We start from the raw sequence: 16,331 nt of genomic DNA on the forward strand, positions 1-16,331 counted from the left end.
ACAGTTTTGCATCCCTTTTAAACTCCAATCGAAGGTTCTTGCCTTTCAAGAAGTTGTAATGTGTAGGCCACCTTTATCATTACTCTACCCAGTTTGAATTATTTTCAAAAACAAAATCATGTGGCACTGTTGCTGAATGTTCTCTTGTTAAAACACAGTTTCAGGAAGTGCATGCACAGAAACCAATCAGTGAATCCACATACTAAAGATAAAATCATACGAGAAACTATTTAAAAAAAGTTGAGTATCATTTATTGCCTCCACACATTCTAAAAGAACAAGAAAACAAACCATGTTTTACCAGTGCAAGAAAATAAAGGCTTTAACGAGGCTAATGTACTGACACTGTGGCAATGTTAAAGAAAAAAACAAACATTTCTGTACAGTTTTGGATTATTTCCAGCAAGAAACACATCCAATAGTTTAATCAGTCAAAAAAACATTTGAGGCAAGTAGTCATAATAAACTAACAAAAAAAATATACATTGCTACCTCAAATGCAACAAGAGAAACCAAAACCTAATAAAATAAAATCATTTTAGCACTTTCATATCAAGTTTCATTATCTGAACCGTTACATAAATTGTTATGTGGGTCAGTTTGAGATTTAACCAGTTTTCTTGAAGAGTGCTCATTTAGTGTGGGCCATGAAATGCTATGAAATGTGATGATACATTTTTTTTTTAATGTCCTCTGAAGGTTATATTTTTGCACATAAGCACCAGTTCCCATCTATCTGTTACCTCTGTTACCTCCTTTTTCTTTTTCTTTAACTCTTGTGCCTTCATCTACAGGTGTGCTTGCAATCCTGTCTTTGTCCTGCTTGTTCCCTTTTACCAGTTCTCTTTCACTACTCAACCTACTTCTACCCCATTCTCTCTCTGTTAGGTGAACTCCTTTCTGCTGTTTTGGGCTACAGATCTCAGGCTTTTTGACCATACGGTTAGGGAAACCAGTGAGACTTGTTGGAGTGGGAAGTAAAGCCACTCTCTGTCTCTGGGGTTTTATTTCCTGCTGATTTTGTAGAGTTTCTGAACCAGGGCACATGTTTCCTTCATTGTATTCAGCTGTACCAAATGGCCTATTATACTTTGCAGGATGTGGATCATTTGGGGCTTGGAATTGAGGTCCCTGATGAGGGTTATCAAAATTGGGTGATGCTGACCCAGACCCTCTTGGGCCTAACCCCTGGACGTCATTACTTAAGTTACACCTTCTTCCTAGTCTTGTATTAGGGCTTTGTCCTCTATTTTGCAAATCTCTCCTCCCCCCTCTCCTAAAGTCATGGTCAAGTCTCTGTCTTTCAAATCTTTGACTCCGACCATCTGAAAATCTCCCGTCTGTCCCTGGACGTTCATTGTTGAAGTTTCTGTCTTCAAATCCTGAACGAATTAAATTCGGGCCTCTTCTATCAGGAACATCGGCTTCAAATCCGCTGTTTGGGCATGAATTATTTAAGCCTTGACCTCCACTTTGATCTTCAGGTCCCTCCATGTTTTGTCCCCTAAAGTCAGGCTGTGCACAGTGAATCCCCATGTGTGAAGCACTTCTCATATCTGGCCTCATATCTGAACCTCTTCTGTTGTGGCCTCGTCCTCTATTGCCTGGATGCATTTCCTCTCTGAAACAAGGACCACTATCCCTTCTGCTTAGCCCAGCACCCCCTCTATTAGACCCTCTCCATTCATTTCCAGGTCTCACTGCTCCAGGCCCTGGGCGCACTGGGTCATCTTGGGCAGGGCCTTGACTCCTGTGTTCAGGACCACTCCATTCTTCTCCTGGCCTACTTGAAGAACATGGAAATGACATATTTGGACCTTCTTGAATTGGCCTTTGCTCCCTTCTTCCAGGCCCTCCTCTATCCATACCACGACTGTGCCTATGAAGTTCTCTGACCTGTTCATTTAGGCCTTGTATTTGACCAAGACCACTGGTGCAGTGTCTTTTCCAGTCATCTCCAGAAAACTGTCTTTCATCTCCAGTGGCCATCATATTTACCCCTTGTTCATCTGACCACTGATGCTGTGTGTCTGAGCTTCTCCGATCAGGGGTGGAGTCTCTGAAATCTGGCCCTTTCCATCGGTCTCCATGATTGCTCAAATCTCCTCTATATCCTCTCATGTGTCTCCTCCCCGGCCCTATTCCCCTCATGTTTTGACCTGATCTATTGCTGTGGCCTTCTTCTTGACCGTACTCTGATCCACCAAAGCCAGGTTTTCCCCTATCTTCTCTATGCCTAAGACCCAAGTCTGGGCTATCAGATTTTATCCAGTCTGATCCCCTAACATCTAAGTCTCTCCTTTCACCAGGTCCCCTAAAGCCTGATTCTTGTTGGTGAGGTCCAAGGCCCTGAATTGCTTGCTCACTACTGTGATATCCTGGCTCCCTAAAACCTTGACCTGGATTCTGACCACTTTCAGGGCCCTCGATGCCTGAAGCCCTTCTTTCTGGTCCACTTCCTGTGAAATTAAGACCATCTGGACCTCTCCTGTACTGCCCAGGTCCTTCAATGTTTGGGCCTGCATGCTGAATTCCTGGTCCCCTAAAGTTTGGACCTTGTGACCCCTCTATCCCTGAATCAGATCTGTCAGTCCTTGGTCCTCTAAAGTCCGGACCCCTCCAATGAGCCACTGGGCCCTCTACATTGGAGTGTACACTTTCCACGAACTGTGGCCCTCTCTGTCCTCTGTTGTGAGGCCCCATATCCATGAAATCAGGCCCAGAAGGCCCCATAAAGGGTCCTCTCCTTTCAGGCCCAGGACCTCTTAGGTCTGGACCTCCTGGTCCTCTCCCATCAGGCAAGGTTGCCTGAAAATCTGCATCTTGTGGTCCTCTCTTGCCAGTCACTTGATTTTCAACACCGTGGGCTCTTTCATTTACAGGGTTATTAAAGTCTTGAAATCCTTCAGTAAAATCTGAGGCCCCAAATTCCCCTCTATCAGGTTTTATACCCTCAATAGCTGGACCTCTCCAGTCAGGCCCTGATCTTCTGCAATTTGGACCTCTGGTTTCTCTCCTATTTCTCAATGGATTTTCCATAGGAGGACTTCTTCTTTCAGGTCCAGGGCTTCTAAAAGCTGGACCTTCAGGTCCTCTCCCACCAGGCAAAGGACCAGGCATAGCAGGGCCTGTCCTTTCAGGCTCTGATCGGCTAAAATCTGGACAAGTTTGTCCCCCCTGAGGTAAGTAACCCAGCTGAGAGCGACCTACCCTACCAGGTCCTGATTCTCTGAAATCTCTATGTCCATGTCCTTCAATGTCAGGTGCTGAACTCTGCATGAAAGGGCCTCTCCTCTCTGGCCCTCTGAAATCTGGACCAGGCTCCATCCAGACAGTCCCAGGACCCTCTAAACGAAGATCTTTTCTATGAGGACCCGGCCCTTTAAACTCAGGACCTTCAGGTCCCCTCCTGTCAGGCCAAGGACCCTGCATAGCAAGATCTCTACCATCTGACCCTGGTCTTCTTAAATCTGGTTCTCCAGGTCCTCCCCTGTTAGGCCCAGAAAACCCAATCAATTGGTTGTTTCTTTCAGACCCTAGTCCCATAAAATCTAGTCCAACAGGCCCTCTTTCATTGTGTACAGGACCGTCCATATGAGGGCCTAGTCTTTGAGGACTTGGCCCTCTAAAATCAGAAACCCCAGGTCCTCGTTTCTCATGCCCTGGGTCCTCTATGAAAGGACCTCTTCTTCGATGGCCTGGCCCGCTTAAGTCTGGACATCCGGGTCCTCTTTCATCATGCATAGGACCAGCAGGGCCTCTTCTTTGAGGACCTAGCATTCTTAAATCTGGACCCCCAGGTCCTCCATGGTCGTGCCCAGGACCCCCAATAGAATGACCTCTCATTTGAGGGCCCGGTCCTCTCAAATCTGGACATCCAGGTCCTCTTTCATCATGCACAGGACCATCTGTAGAAGGACCTCGTCTTTGGGGACCTGGCCCTCTTAACTCTTCACTCACAGGTACTCTCCTTTCAGGTCCAGGATTGTGCGTAGCAGGATCTCTACCCAATGGCCCTGGCCCTCTGAAATCTGGATCTCTAAATCTTCCCCTGTCAGGCCCAGAATGCACTGTGTTTTCAGACCCTTGTCCCCTAAAATCTTGACCAGGTTCTCTTGGGTAGTGACTACGACTCTCTACTGGAGGACCTCTTTTTTCAGACCTTGGTTCACAAAAATCTAGTACTCTTAGTTCACTATGTCCTTGTCCCCTGAAACCTGGCTCACCAAATCCTCTATTTTCAGTTGCAGGGTCATCTACAGGGTAACCTCTTTCAATCCCTGGCCCCCTGAGATCTTGGCCTTCAAACTCTCTTCTGGATGGCCTGTTATCACCCAAAAATAGACCTTGCCTTTCAGTCCCTGGTATACTTAAATTTGGGTGCCCAGTTCCGTGCCTGATGGCCCCTGTCTGACCTGTACTTTCATTGCCTGATCCCCATACATCTTGGTGTCTTGGTCCTCTTCTGTCACACCCTTGGCTAACCATTTCTAAATTTCTCTTTTCTGGCCATGCTTCTCCAAAATGTTTCCCTCCCCTGTTAGACCCAGGCCCTTCCATAGATGAACCCCTGCAATCAAGGTCTGTTCCCAAGAAATTCTGTGACCCTGATCCTGTCGTGCTAGGTCCTATGTTGTCATTGATTACACCCCTACTTTCAGTTTCTGGTCTCCTAAAATCAGAACCCCTTTGTCTTCTCTTTTCATTCCCTAAGTCCTCCTTGTCTGGATTCCTATCTGGCTCTGGTTCTCTACTTCTGAGGTCTACAACAGTTCCTCTGTCAGGCCTCTTGGTCTCCAAGTTTGGACCTCTCCAATCAGGCTGACCTCTCCTTTGATCATGCATAAATTGCCCTCCTCTGGCCTGATCTGATCCCCTCTTATCTGGTTCCCTCCATTCATTTCTCTTGGCTGATCTTGGTTCATTCCAGTCTTGATCCCTTACACATGGACCCTGTCCATTATCATGTCTTATCACATCAGTGCCTGGACCTCCACCATCTGGATTTGTAATGTTTGTCATAGGACCCCTGGTTTCTTGATTAATTTGTAAGTTTCTTGCCTCTGGCCAATGATCATGTATATTTCTTCCATGCATGTCTTCTTCTCTTCTATTTGGTGCTGTTTCTCCAATGTCTCTACGAGAACTCCTTGCATGCGACTCACTAGTGTCATCCCTTGTATGTGCATTAGTGATAGTTTGACCAGATGCCATATGCCTTTTTTCTGCCACATCCGATCCTCTAACTTTGTGCATATCTGATTCTCTTGTGTCAGGGCCATGCTTACTTATTTTGGACTCCATATGGGACTCTGGCTGATTGAAATGTTCTTTAGATCCTTTACTGTCTTGCTCAATGCAAGTCACAGATACATCCTCAGGTACATCATCCATCATTGCTGCAGATACAACTGGACTTTTATCATGCCTTGATTGCATGTGTTCTCTGACTGAGTATCTGCTATTTGAACTGTCATCACCTTGCACTAAGCTATTCTTCCAAAACCCCCTCATGCCTGTCCCTGGAATTTTTGTATGGTCAATTTGCTGTTTGGAATCCCCTTTCCCTGTATTAGTCTCTATGCCCTGAATTTCAGTTCCTTGGCCACTCACAGTTGTCCCTGGACAGCTAATACCAAGAGGTTTTATTTGTTGTCCTGGACCCCATATGTTGGGACTCACAATTTGTGTGCCTTGATCACTCATTAAAGGTTCTGGGGATCTCTCATCTATTTTTCCAACCAGAAATCCTTGAAGTCCAAGCCCTTTCATATCAGGTCCTGGACCTCTCACACCAAATACTGAACCCTCTGTCAAAGGGTCAACAGCAACTTTTGAGCTCTGAATAATGGAGAAAATAGCTTGAGCTGAATTTCTTTCTACCTGACCCTCTATCTTCGGATGATTTAAGCTGAGACAGTCCCCTTTTGTCTGCTTGCCTGCCTCAACCTGATCCAGATGAATATCTGTGGTTAATGGAATAGATCCTGGTACACTGAACAGTCTTTTTGGATCACTTAGAGACAGAGAATCATTTTCAGCCTTAATAAGTGTCACTGGGAAACTTTCATAAACCACAAGATCTCTTTTTTCCTCAGTTGTAACAGAGTCACTTTGCTCGGAGCTGCTAGGCCTCATAAATTGTGGGTCTGGATCTGGGCTCTCAGGAGAATCTCGAATGGGTGGGTCAATAATCCTCAATGGAACTGTAGTTTCCATTTTGTCGTGAAGCAGGTTTTCCTGTTGAGCAGGTTTATCTGCCTCCGTAGAACCACTACATTTCTGGTCATGGTCAACAACTGAATGATTTGGAAGTTCCTGAGATTTTAAGGCTTCTGAAGTCTCAAGCTTTACATTGTGAAGGATCTTGTGTTCTTTATGAGTACACCCATCAAGATTATCTTCGAGCAGATATCCATCAGGGTCTTTCTTTATAGTTAAGGTATCAGGGTCTTTTTTGACACTAAGGATTTCAGGCTCTTTCTTTGTTGCAAGCGGCAAAAAGGATGGTATCTTACTCTCTGCAAGTTGGCCAACAGAGTCTGTGAAGACTGGATCCGTGCACTGTCCACTTAATTGTTTTGACTTATCCAGGACTTGAGGGAAATGTTCTCTCTGCTGTTTTGCCGAAGGGGACAGAGAACCTTTTTTTCTCTGAAAGGATGGAGATCTATGCTCGCGAGAATGCCGTGATGAGGTTCGGTCTCTCCTGTGGCGACTCTGGCGTTCAGAGTGATCTCTAGATCTATGCCCTGACCTCTCTCTCTCACTTCTTCGGTGTCTATCTTTTTCTCTTCGCCTGCGAGAATGAGAAGGAGAACGTCTCTGTGACCTTCTTGAAGGACTTTTATTTCTGTCCCTTTCACGATGACTTCGTCTCTTTGGTGACAGCCTCCGCTTTCTGTTGTGGTACGAAGTCATTACACTGTCCTTGTGACTTGTACCATGCCCAGATTTAGATAAAGATGAGTCATGGGTACCTCCTCGAAACACATCCTCTTGAATTTCATCGAAAAGTGATTCGTCCTCAGGATCATAAGCCACGTCTGAATCTTCAATCTCTCCAGCAGAGGAACACTTATCACTTTCTTTAACATTTTCCTGTGTTGTAGCTTGCTCTGCAGCCGTATTTGGATCTATTTTTAAATCAGAAATGGTGGTTGTGCCCTCCACATTAACAGCATGTGAATCTGTAATGGAACCATCCACAATCTCAGCAAGGTTGCCAGCCGTGTTTGTTGGTCCTGAAGGCCTTGAATCCGCTTGACTCACACCGCTCTGCAGCGATGACAGCTGGCTGAGAGGCAAAGATTTTGAGGGGGGAGACATAAGGGAGTCAGCAACAGAAAAGTGAGCCATGAACATACCGACAGCTTCTCTTTGTTGGCGTAGTGCTTCTTCCTGCTCCTTTAACTGACGCTTTTGCTCTTCAATCTGTTTATTGAGCTCCTCAAGCATCCGCTGTTGTTCAGTTAATGTTGCAGCTGAGACAACCACACTGCCTGAAGGAATGTGCTCTGTGACTCCAGTAGGGACAGGTGTTTGCTCTGGAGTAGAGGTAAGAGCAGGCACTTCAGGTGGAGTGGAGGTTGGTAAGGGCAGAATATCCGAAGTTTGAGTTGGAACAGGGGGAGTTGAAACAGAAGGATTCGTCACAATGTCACTTTGAAAATCTGCAAAGAGAGTCTCATCCTCTGGGTCATAAGCCACGTCATCATCAACAGAGCCTGACACTGTAGGCTCATCTCCCCAGTTTGTTTCTATGCTCTGCGTTTTAACCATTCCATATCCCATTGCTGGTTCATACTCCTCTTCAGGGTCATATGGACGGTCAAAATAATTTTCCTCTTCCTCTAGCTCTTTGACTTTGGATTTTTGGCCATACTGTTGAACAATTGGGTCTACAATCGATACAGACCCCTGAGAAAACATTGGAACCTTCTTAGAAGGAACTGTTGTTGTAGAATCCCCATCATGAGAGTCTTTGAGGTTTGTTTTCTTATTGACAAACAAAGTTTTCAAGATAGTTTGCAGAGGTGTTTTATCACTGGATACTGTGGGAGGATCCTTGTCAGAGAGGACTGTGGAATGAGAAGCGGTAACAGTGGCTGATGATGAAACAGGGGGTTTTGTTTTAACAGATGTCAAGAGAGATGGTATTGTGACTGAGCCAGAAGAGGAGGATCCTGATGGGGAGCCAGGGCAAGATGGCGAACTGGGAGGGGTAGTGCTTAGAGGAGTCTCTGGATCATAGGGCTGGAATATCTCCAATTTGTCAGAGCCATAGAGGACTGGAGGTTTTGGGATCCACATAGGGTCTTTGGCCATCGGAACTTTGGGTCGCTTCTCCTCAACTTCCTGAGACAAGGCTCCTGCACGCTTTGTCTTCTGAATAATTGCCAGACCCAGGAGAAGATTGGGACGATTTTTTTCAAGTCCTGTGAAATACATAAAAATACTGTTTAAGTTCAGGATTTAATACTGAAACTCTTCTACCAGTTTTTTTTTTACCAATTGATAATTTTGCACTGAACAGTACCATGTCATTCTTCCTTAATATGAGCTCTGGGCTTCCAAAACTTTAAAAGATGGATCATAAAAAGAGGTACTGTTGCTTAGACATCAGCCACTCCTTGCTGTTGGTAGTTGTTAGACAGGTGACCAAGCTTACCAATATGAAAGATTTTAGACCTTTAGAAGTTGGTAAAGCAATTTCATACCTGGTCCTTCAAAGGGCTGTAGAATGGTTGGAATTGATTCCTTTGCACTGAGTGGAACCAGGTACACATCTTTGATGGAACGACTGACATTAGCAACAACACCAAAGCGTCCTCTGCTGCTGAAATATGAAAACAGGGATACATATGCCACTTCTTCCTCCTCTGTTGCAGGATGAAATCGGATCACACACAGCTCCTAGTTTACAAGAAGGAAGCAAATGTAAAACATCGCATAGCTTTTAGCAATATGGCACAATGCATGCAAAAAAAAAAAAAAAAACTACTTGCCTTTGTAACAGAGGTTTTGAGTTTGGCAACATAGTCCCATACAGTTTCAGGCATAATTCGTCCCCCAATTTGAATAGTATCAGGAAGATCCTACACACAAGAAAAATAGAAAATAACCCCTCATTCCTATTCAAGTAAAAATGATTATTACAGATCTTTTTGATGCAGCTCTGTGAACAGAATTTGAATAAGTGCACTACCGCTTTGAGATTTTCAGCAGGTCCTGAAACCAGGTACGCCTTGGTGACAAACTTTGCCACAGTAAGCATGTTTAGGAATCCTTTCCACACAATGTCTTCCTTAGCCAAGAACTGAGCAGTTTCATTATCAGCTTGAGATATTGTGGTCCTACAATTCAACCACAAGAGCAAAGTAAATCAAAAATGAATAATATGCTAAATTTGTTAATACTCTTAAGATGACAATAACATTGAATGACTTTGTTCCAGGCACTACATAATCATTAAGATCTGTACATACCTCGAAGGTGTGCCATAGAGTCTGGGATCTGCAGAGGAAGATGGTTTCATCAAGATAGATTTAGGTAATGCCTTCTTCTGAGGCGCTGTAGAGGACGGGACTGAGGGTGTCATAGAAACACTCTCTTGAAAGGGAGTATATGCACTTGAAAGGTTTTGGGTTGAGTTCCTGGGAGCAGAGTTGCTACTAGACGTAGCACTAAACCTGCCTGCTGCCGTGCGAGGGTCCCGCCTTGTGATGGTTACTGTGGAAACAGCTGGGATTACAACAGGTGTATATGACCTCTTTGGTATAGTAGTTTTAAGAGTTTCTGGTATTGGGGATGCAGGAGACTCCATGACAGGGGAAGCTGGAGACTCCACAATTGGGGAAGCTGGAGACTCCATTGTGGGGGAAGCTGGAGATTCCACAATAGTCAATGGTGGAGCGTCAATGATAAGGCGGGAAGAAGGATCTATTAGGGATGATGTTGGAGAATCCATATCAGGTGAGTCAGGTGGAGCCATCAGTGGGGAGTCACCTCCAGCAGATTTTTTCCAGGGGGGTTCATATTTTTCTCTTGTTTCAGAAACCTTGGCTTTTTTCTTAGCAGGTTCCTCTTCTTCCCAAGAAATTTGGCCTTTGTGAAAGAAGACAAATCCACTTTGAATATCTACAATATATAACTTCAAAATAAATGTATAATATGAAAGTTTGCTCTAGCAGACACTTTTGTTCAAAGCATTTTAAGACACAAGCAAGAATTCAGACAGGAGGGATAATGAACTAGGTCACGAAAAAAATGACTTTTTCAGCATAATCTTGATTTTTTGATGCCTATCTACTTTGTATTGCAAACTCATGGAATCACAACACAATATCATAATTTTCAACATTTTTTACATACCGGTACATATCTTGCATTTCAAGTCAAAGAGATGAGCTTTGTGCTCTGATGTTGTGTCCTTAAGCATACAGGCAAGTATATCTGGTACACCACTGCCAGGGTTAAGCTGACTTGTTCTGGCCTTGAGAGAAGGAGCAGGCACACTTTTCTTCTGTTCCTAGGAGGCAACATAAAAACACTTGGACAATGAGAGTTTTGCCTAAAAGATATCACAAAATTTATATAAAAAAAATAAAGCAAAGAATTAAAAAAGTGGAATCATGTGAAGGGAATTTAAGTCTACCCACCATGTTTTTAATTGGTCTAGGAGGATTCAAACTGGGCAAATCAACCTTCACTGCCTCAGGCTTCTGAAGCACACTTGCTGATTTAGCAGCATCCTTCACCTGGAATCACAGAGGCAATAGCTAAATCACCTATGACCCAAACACTGCTCAACCCTCCTGAGTCGTGGTGGGAAGTATAAGCGTAACATCTAGATTCGTTTTGGTTGCACTGCTTGTTAAATATGAAACTTTACCTCTGTTGCTGCTTTAAGACTTGGCTCAGATACTTTGACAGCCTGCATATCCTTTTGGCTCATTCTGACCAGCCTGAAGGGACTGATTTCACTGTGTACAACATTGTTCAACAAGCCCTGAAAATACATGAGTAGATAGTGAATGTGCTGAAAATATGAATGATTAAGAGCTCTCCTTAAACTCAGTTTATAAAATCTATGCAGAAGTGAGAGAATATTAACAGGTATAGAAGAACAGAAATCATAAAACAGATGCACAAACCTTGTTTTTTGGGTCTTTCAGGTTGAACATTATTGTTCTGTACTTGTTCATGTACTTGCTGTCTGTGTTCCGAAACATATCAAACATCTCCATCTCTATGCTTGCCACAAGCTTCGTAACTTCACTCTCGGACATCTCCAAATCCTCACAATCAGACACCCTTGAGCCATGAAAAGAAAGTCAGGAAAGATCAGTGTACTGCTGCTTTAAGAGACTGTAAATTGAAAAATAACATGGATACTTGAATGTAAGAGAATTTACTAATTTCTAGGAGACGTGGGATTACTAACAGATTTATGAATTAATCCACATGCTCTATTGACTTAATTGAAACGTTACCAAAATGTAAACAAGCTATTAGAATGCACTCTGTCATGATAAAATCCTGGTAGTGAGATAAATGTAAATTCAGCATTTAACTAAATTTTTATTTTTGTTAAATGTTCCTTTCACAGATAATGTAAGGGAGTGTGAGTACATCTGAAAATTATTTCCATCTTGTTTTAGGTTGGTATTCATTTTATTTCTTTGCTTTAACTTCTCATGGAGCTCTTTTTTAAACGTTATGATAACTTTAAAGAATAAAGTAATGTATGTATGTATGTTTGTATGTAGATTAAATTATATGTTTGTTTCCTTATTGAAAAAAAAAACATACTTGGTTTTTCATGAGTTTTCACAAAACAGTGCTCACCTTTTGGACAGTATGCTGGTGAGTGAGCGCTGGATGCTCTGTCTGATCTGGGTGTTGGGCTGAGAGGGTCTAGAGGAAGGAGCACTGGGTGCAGGTGGTACTGGCAGATTCCTGGTTTCACTCAACAATGAGGGGGCTGGTGAAGGCTTTTGGCCTGATGTTGAAGCTGGCCCTTTGCTTGATAGAGGCTTGAGTCCAGACTGCTTCTTTGGTATGACATATGTGGTCTTGCTGATCATAAGGGCCCCTGTTCCATGATGTCTGTGACCTGATGCTGACGGGGATTGAGTTGCTGGAGAGGGATCTGGTTTTGCTGAGTTAGGTGGTGTGCACGGAACTGATTCTGCAGTTTTCTGCTCTGAAGCTCTATCACTGATTGGATCCTTTGATTTTTCTTGAGACTGGCTTGGTAATGGGGTTGGCTCAATGGCAGGCTCAGAGGCAGGCTCAGAGGAGGGAGCAGCTTTTGTAGGAATATCCTCTGGGGGTTGTTTTGGAAGAATTTCAGCCTCACTTTCAGTCTCCAACTTTTCAGTGTCCTCTTTAGCTGTAAGGAAAAAAAACAGGAAATTTTATGACTTTGAAAACTTTTTTTTCATTACCTCGCTCCTTTACAGTAGTGACTCAAAAACCATATATGTAAACTTTTCAAATTTCATATTTTGCAGCATCAATATAACATTTTAATGATAGTGCTTAAAATGAGTACTGCTCTGCATTCCTGTTAAAACAGTTGCATTTCAAATGTGAGACCATCAGGATTTTTTCTTTTGGTAAATTGGTAAAAGGCGGTTTGAGGACTACCAGGAAAAAGGTAGTGTTTTTTATGTATAAAGACTGCGTTTTACATACTCACTTTCATCGCCCGTTTATGAGGACATTACTCTTACTAGGTGTGTGTTTTTTTTTAAGAAAATAAATGGAGAGCAATTTTTTTGAGCACTACTTTCTTTGTTCAAGACAACTTTTACAAGATACAATGTGACAAGGTAACAGTTGCGTACAGCTATTGTTTGAAACATGAAAATCAAACTTTCTAAACTCAGTTTGTAGTGTTGTTTCATATCTGGCTATGTTTAGTGCTGCTGACAGCCTAGCGTCTGTAACATATCGTTAATGAATCCTGGTTATGTTCCACCAGCACTCATCTACCAAATATAACCTCACCAAGCAGAGCAAACATAACTTGCTCCTCATTTTGCTGATAGACTTTTAAGTTTGAATGGACCACTGCAGTTTAACTGCTGAATGTGGATTGTGATGCACATTACAGACCTGATCAAATTCTTAAGACCAGTTGAAAAATCGCTAGAATTTACTTTTTGCACATTTGGATCTTAATGAGGTTTTAAGTAGAGCTACAATATGCAAAAGCAAGAAGGGGGGGTGTGACAAAAAAGCACTTTGAAATTTTTAGTTTTTTTAAAAAAAACAAGTGAAATGAAATAGCCTATTTATAAGCTGTTTAAAAGTTTAAGACCATTGCTAAAAAAAATTACAAAAAACTGTCCAAACCAAAAGAAGTTTTTTTTCTCAGTAGAACTCAGTAATGAGTAGCTCCACAGTTCTTGTTAATCACTTCAAAATATTTGTTTGGGCATGCTTGATACAAGTGTTTCCAGGAAGCTTTTGGGAACATTGCTCCAAATAGAGAAGATGGCTTCACAAAGGGCATCAAGTGTCTGGGACTGACGGCCATTTTTATAAACTTCCCTCGCCATCCATCCCCAAATGTTCTCTATTGGATTTAAATCCGGGGAACATGCGGGATGGTCAAAAAAAGTGATGTTATTCTCCCTGAAGAAGTCCTTTGTCAAGCAAGCATCGTGAACTGCAGTGTTGTCTTGTTAAAAAACCCAGCTGTTACCACACAGACCAGGGTCCTCAGTCACGAGGGATGCCCGCTGCATCATCTGCACGTAACAAGCCACCGTTTGACGACCCTGCACCACCTGAAGCTCCAGTGTTCCACTGAATGAAAAAAGCACCTCAAATCATGATGGACCCCCCTCCACTGTGCCGGGTAGAAAACATCTCAGGTGGGGTCTACTTGTCATGCTAGTAACATTGGAAGCCATCTGGACCGTCAAGGTTAAATTTTTCTCATTAGAGAATAAAACTTTTTCCCACCTTTCAATGTCCCATGTTTGATACTACCTGGCAAAGTCTAAACAGGCAGTTTTGAGGTGTTGAAGGAGACTACGTCTTTGAATTTGTTTTATTGGTTTTTGAAACCCTTTTCCTGCACATGCCGTCTGATGGTTATTGTGCTGCAGTCAGCACCAGTAAGGGCCGCCCTGTGTCTTGACGGACAGCCAATCAGATTCTCCAGCTTAGCGCAGGTGTAATTTTTTTGGGGTCTACCATTTGACTTTTTTGTTCCATAATGCTCAGGATCTTTCAAAAAATGTAGAATGACTGTCTTACTGTGTCCAACCTCGCGAGAGGCCTTGCTTTATACAACTCCATGATTCCGACCTGTTCAAGAAGAGACAGCTTCTTAGCTTTAGCCATCAGGAGGGCATGACCGTGTGAATGCCTAACAGAAAATTAAAATTTTGAGCAGATTTTGGCTTTAGTAGCCTGTGGTCTTAAACTTTTGATTGGGTGATAAACAAACTATTCCTCTCTTTTTTTATTACAAGTTCCAAATTTTTTTTTGTCGCACTCCCCCTTCTTGCTTTTGCATATTGTAGCTCTACTCAAAACCTCATTAAGGTCCAAATGCGCAAAATGCATATTCCAGCAATTTTTCAAAACAGCTTAGCCTGTGCTCTTCTGACCTTTTATACACCTACTGCATACAGAATTACAATAAAGTCTGTCCAAGTCCAAGTCTTTTTCTTTTTGGCAGTTCAGCTCCCCCTTTTTTACAATATTTTAATTGACTGAGATGCACCTCTATGTCTGACTGCAGTGGTTTGAAAGACGGTTCAGGGCTAACAGAGTTAAAAGTATTTGCTTCAAAATCTCCTTCCTTCCTCCTCCTATCACTTTACTCAACAATCTGCAGTAACGTAACAGAATGCTCTAGTGTACAAGCTAGGGGGGCTGTCTTTTTCTTGCCTTAATTTTAATGACATCGATTTTTAACTACCTTGGTTTATTTTAAGTTCATTGACGTGTTGTGTCACTGGCATGCTAAAGTGAACACAGCTTTTATTCGGTTATTTATTTTACAACAGGCATGTCATTGTAAATTGGTATCAATGATAAATGAATGATGGATTGACTGTGAGCAGCACTGCACTGATGTCAATGACAAGTTTCCTCTGGGGACAGTAAAGTTAATCTTATCTGATCTGATCTTATCTTAACCCCCTCTTACCACCCTGACCTGGAAGTCAAGTCAGTTTTATTTGCCATATAGCGCCAGATCACAGCAGAAGTAATTTGTAGTTACCTCTCTCATAATACCGGTCGATACCTTATTGTTTTTTTTTTTCTTTTTGTTTAACTGACTTAAAAGCTTTATAGCCTCGTGCTCCTTGGCTCGCCATAAAGTTCCGCCCCAACGTGTTCCCAGACACACACACAGACCAGCACATTCCATATAGAGGACACAGAGTTGATATGGATTAAGCATAAAATTTTGTACTGGTGGTGGTGGCGATGGGAAGTATGCGCATGTACAGCCTTCATATATTGATTCTACATTACATAAAATTAAGAAAACAAACTTTCAAATATTTGAGTAAGAAAACCATGAAAAAAACTTTGATGATGTCAAAATTCTACACGTTTCATCTATCAAGATGTCATTACTCTAATCTTGTACATGTCACGTCATTTCAAATGACTGAAAATATTGCCAAATAGCCTTCTTATTTTGTAGATGCAGGCGTTAAATTACTAATTTTGAGCATTTTTTTTAAATAACTGAATCTCATGTATAATCTCACTTTGAGAGATATAGTGAACTCACTGACCATTGGCAAATCCAAACCATATCTACATATCAAACCATGCCAGAGCAAGAACGCGTGATTTGGGCAAGAGCAAAGGGGCACATTATTATTACCCTCTATTTGTAAAACAAACAAAAAGCCCTTGTGGGTGCTCTACATAATAAATTAAACAACAGGAAAGGCCCTTTCTTGAATCTGTTTTCATGGAAGTGCCCCTCAATGAGGGAGGTCAAACATGATAAGGCACCTTATTGGCACTGTAGCCTTGCTTTTTATGTTCGGTTCTCAAGAAAGGTTTGTGGGTATAGTTGAATACTTCAGAAAATGTATATTTTATTCAAGTGAGCTCAGTTAATTTGATCAACGTATCATCAGTGTGTTTGTAAAACACAATGGGAAGACAGAAGAGTGAAGGTCTTCAAAAAGCTGATAAAGGGAGATTTTGTTTAACATTTTTTCCACATTTTTGTGTGGAGTGGTGCCTCATGGCATACAGCTGTTGTACTTTTATTTTCTTTACACCTGCCCCAAAACCAGTGTGAAACACTGTGACTGGAGATGCCTGAAAAACAT

At 42.4% G+C, this 16,331-nt stretch overlaps 1 protein-coding gene across 2 annotated transcripts in view; it reads right to left on the reverse strand.

Annotated features, from left to right (window-relative positions):
* Nucleotides 1-261: 261 nt before the first annotated feature.
* Nucleotides 262-16,331, reverse strand: part of LOC141800056 (uncharacterized) — a 28,760-nt gene continuing 12,690 nt past the window's right edge. Inside the window, exons 7-17 of one of the 2 annotated variants that reach the window (XM_074682515.1) lie at nt 11,851-12,397; nt 11,157-11,316; nt 10,895-11,011; nt 10,662-10,760; nt 10,375-10,531; nt 9,489-10,107; nt 9,209-9,356; nt 9,009-9,098; nt 8,721-8,916; nt 1,767-8,438; nt 262-1,730 (exon numbers count right to left, since the gene is read on the reverse strand). In XM_074682515.1, the coding sequence (XP_074538616.1) occupies nt 733-1,730; nt 1,767-8,438; nt 8,721-8,916; nt 9,009-9,098; nt 9,209-9,356; nt 9,489-10,107; nt 10,375-10,531; nt 10,662-10,760; nt 10,895-11,011; nt 11,157-11,316; nt 11,851-12,397 (9,803 nt within the window). In that variant the 3' untranslated portion in view covers nt 262-732. Of the gene's footprint in view, nt 8,439-8,720; nt 8,917-9,008; nt 9,099-9,208; nt 9,357-9,488; nt 10,108-10,374; nt 10,532-10,661; nt 10,761-10,894; nt 11,012-11,156; nt 11,317-11,850; nt 12,398-16,331 lie in introns of both variants that reach the window. The other variant, XM_074682514.1, reaches the window with a different exon arrangement.

This window comes from Halichoeres trimaculatus, unplaced genomic scaffold (assembly GCF_033239565.1).
Source record: "Halichoeres trimaculatus isolate MK-OKI-2021-1 unplaced genomic scaffold, fHalTri1.1 fHalTri1_scaffold_11, whole genome shotgun sequence".
NCBI lineage: Eukaryota > Metazoa > Chordata > Actinopteri > Labriformes > Labridae > Halichoeres > Halichoeres trimaculatus.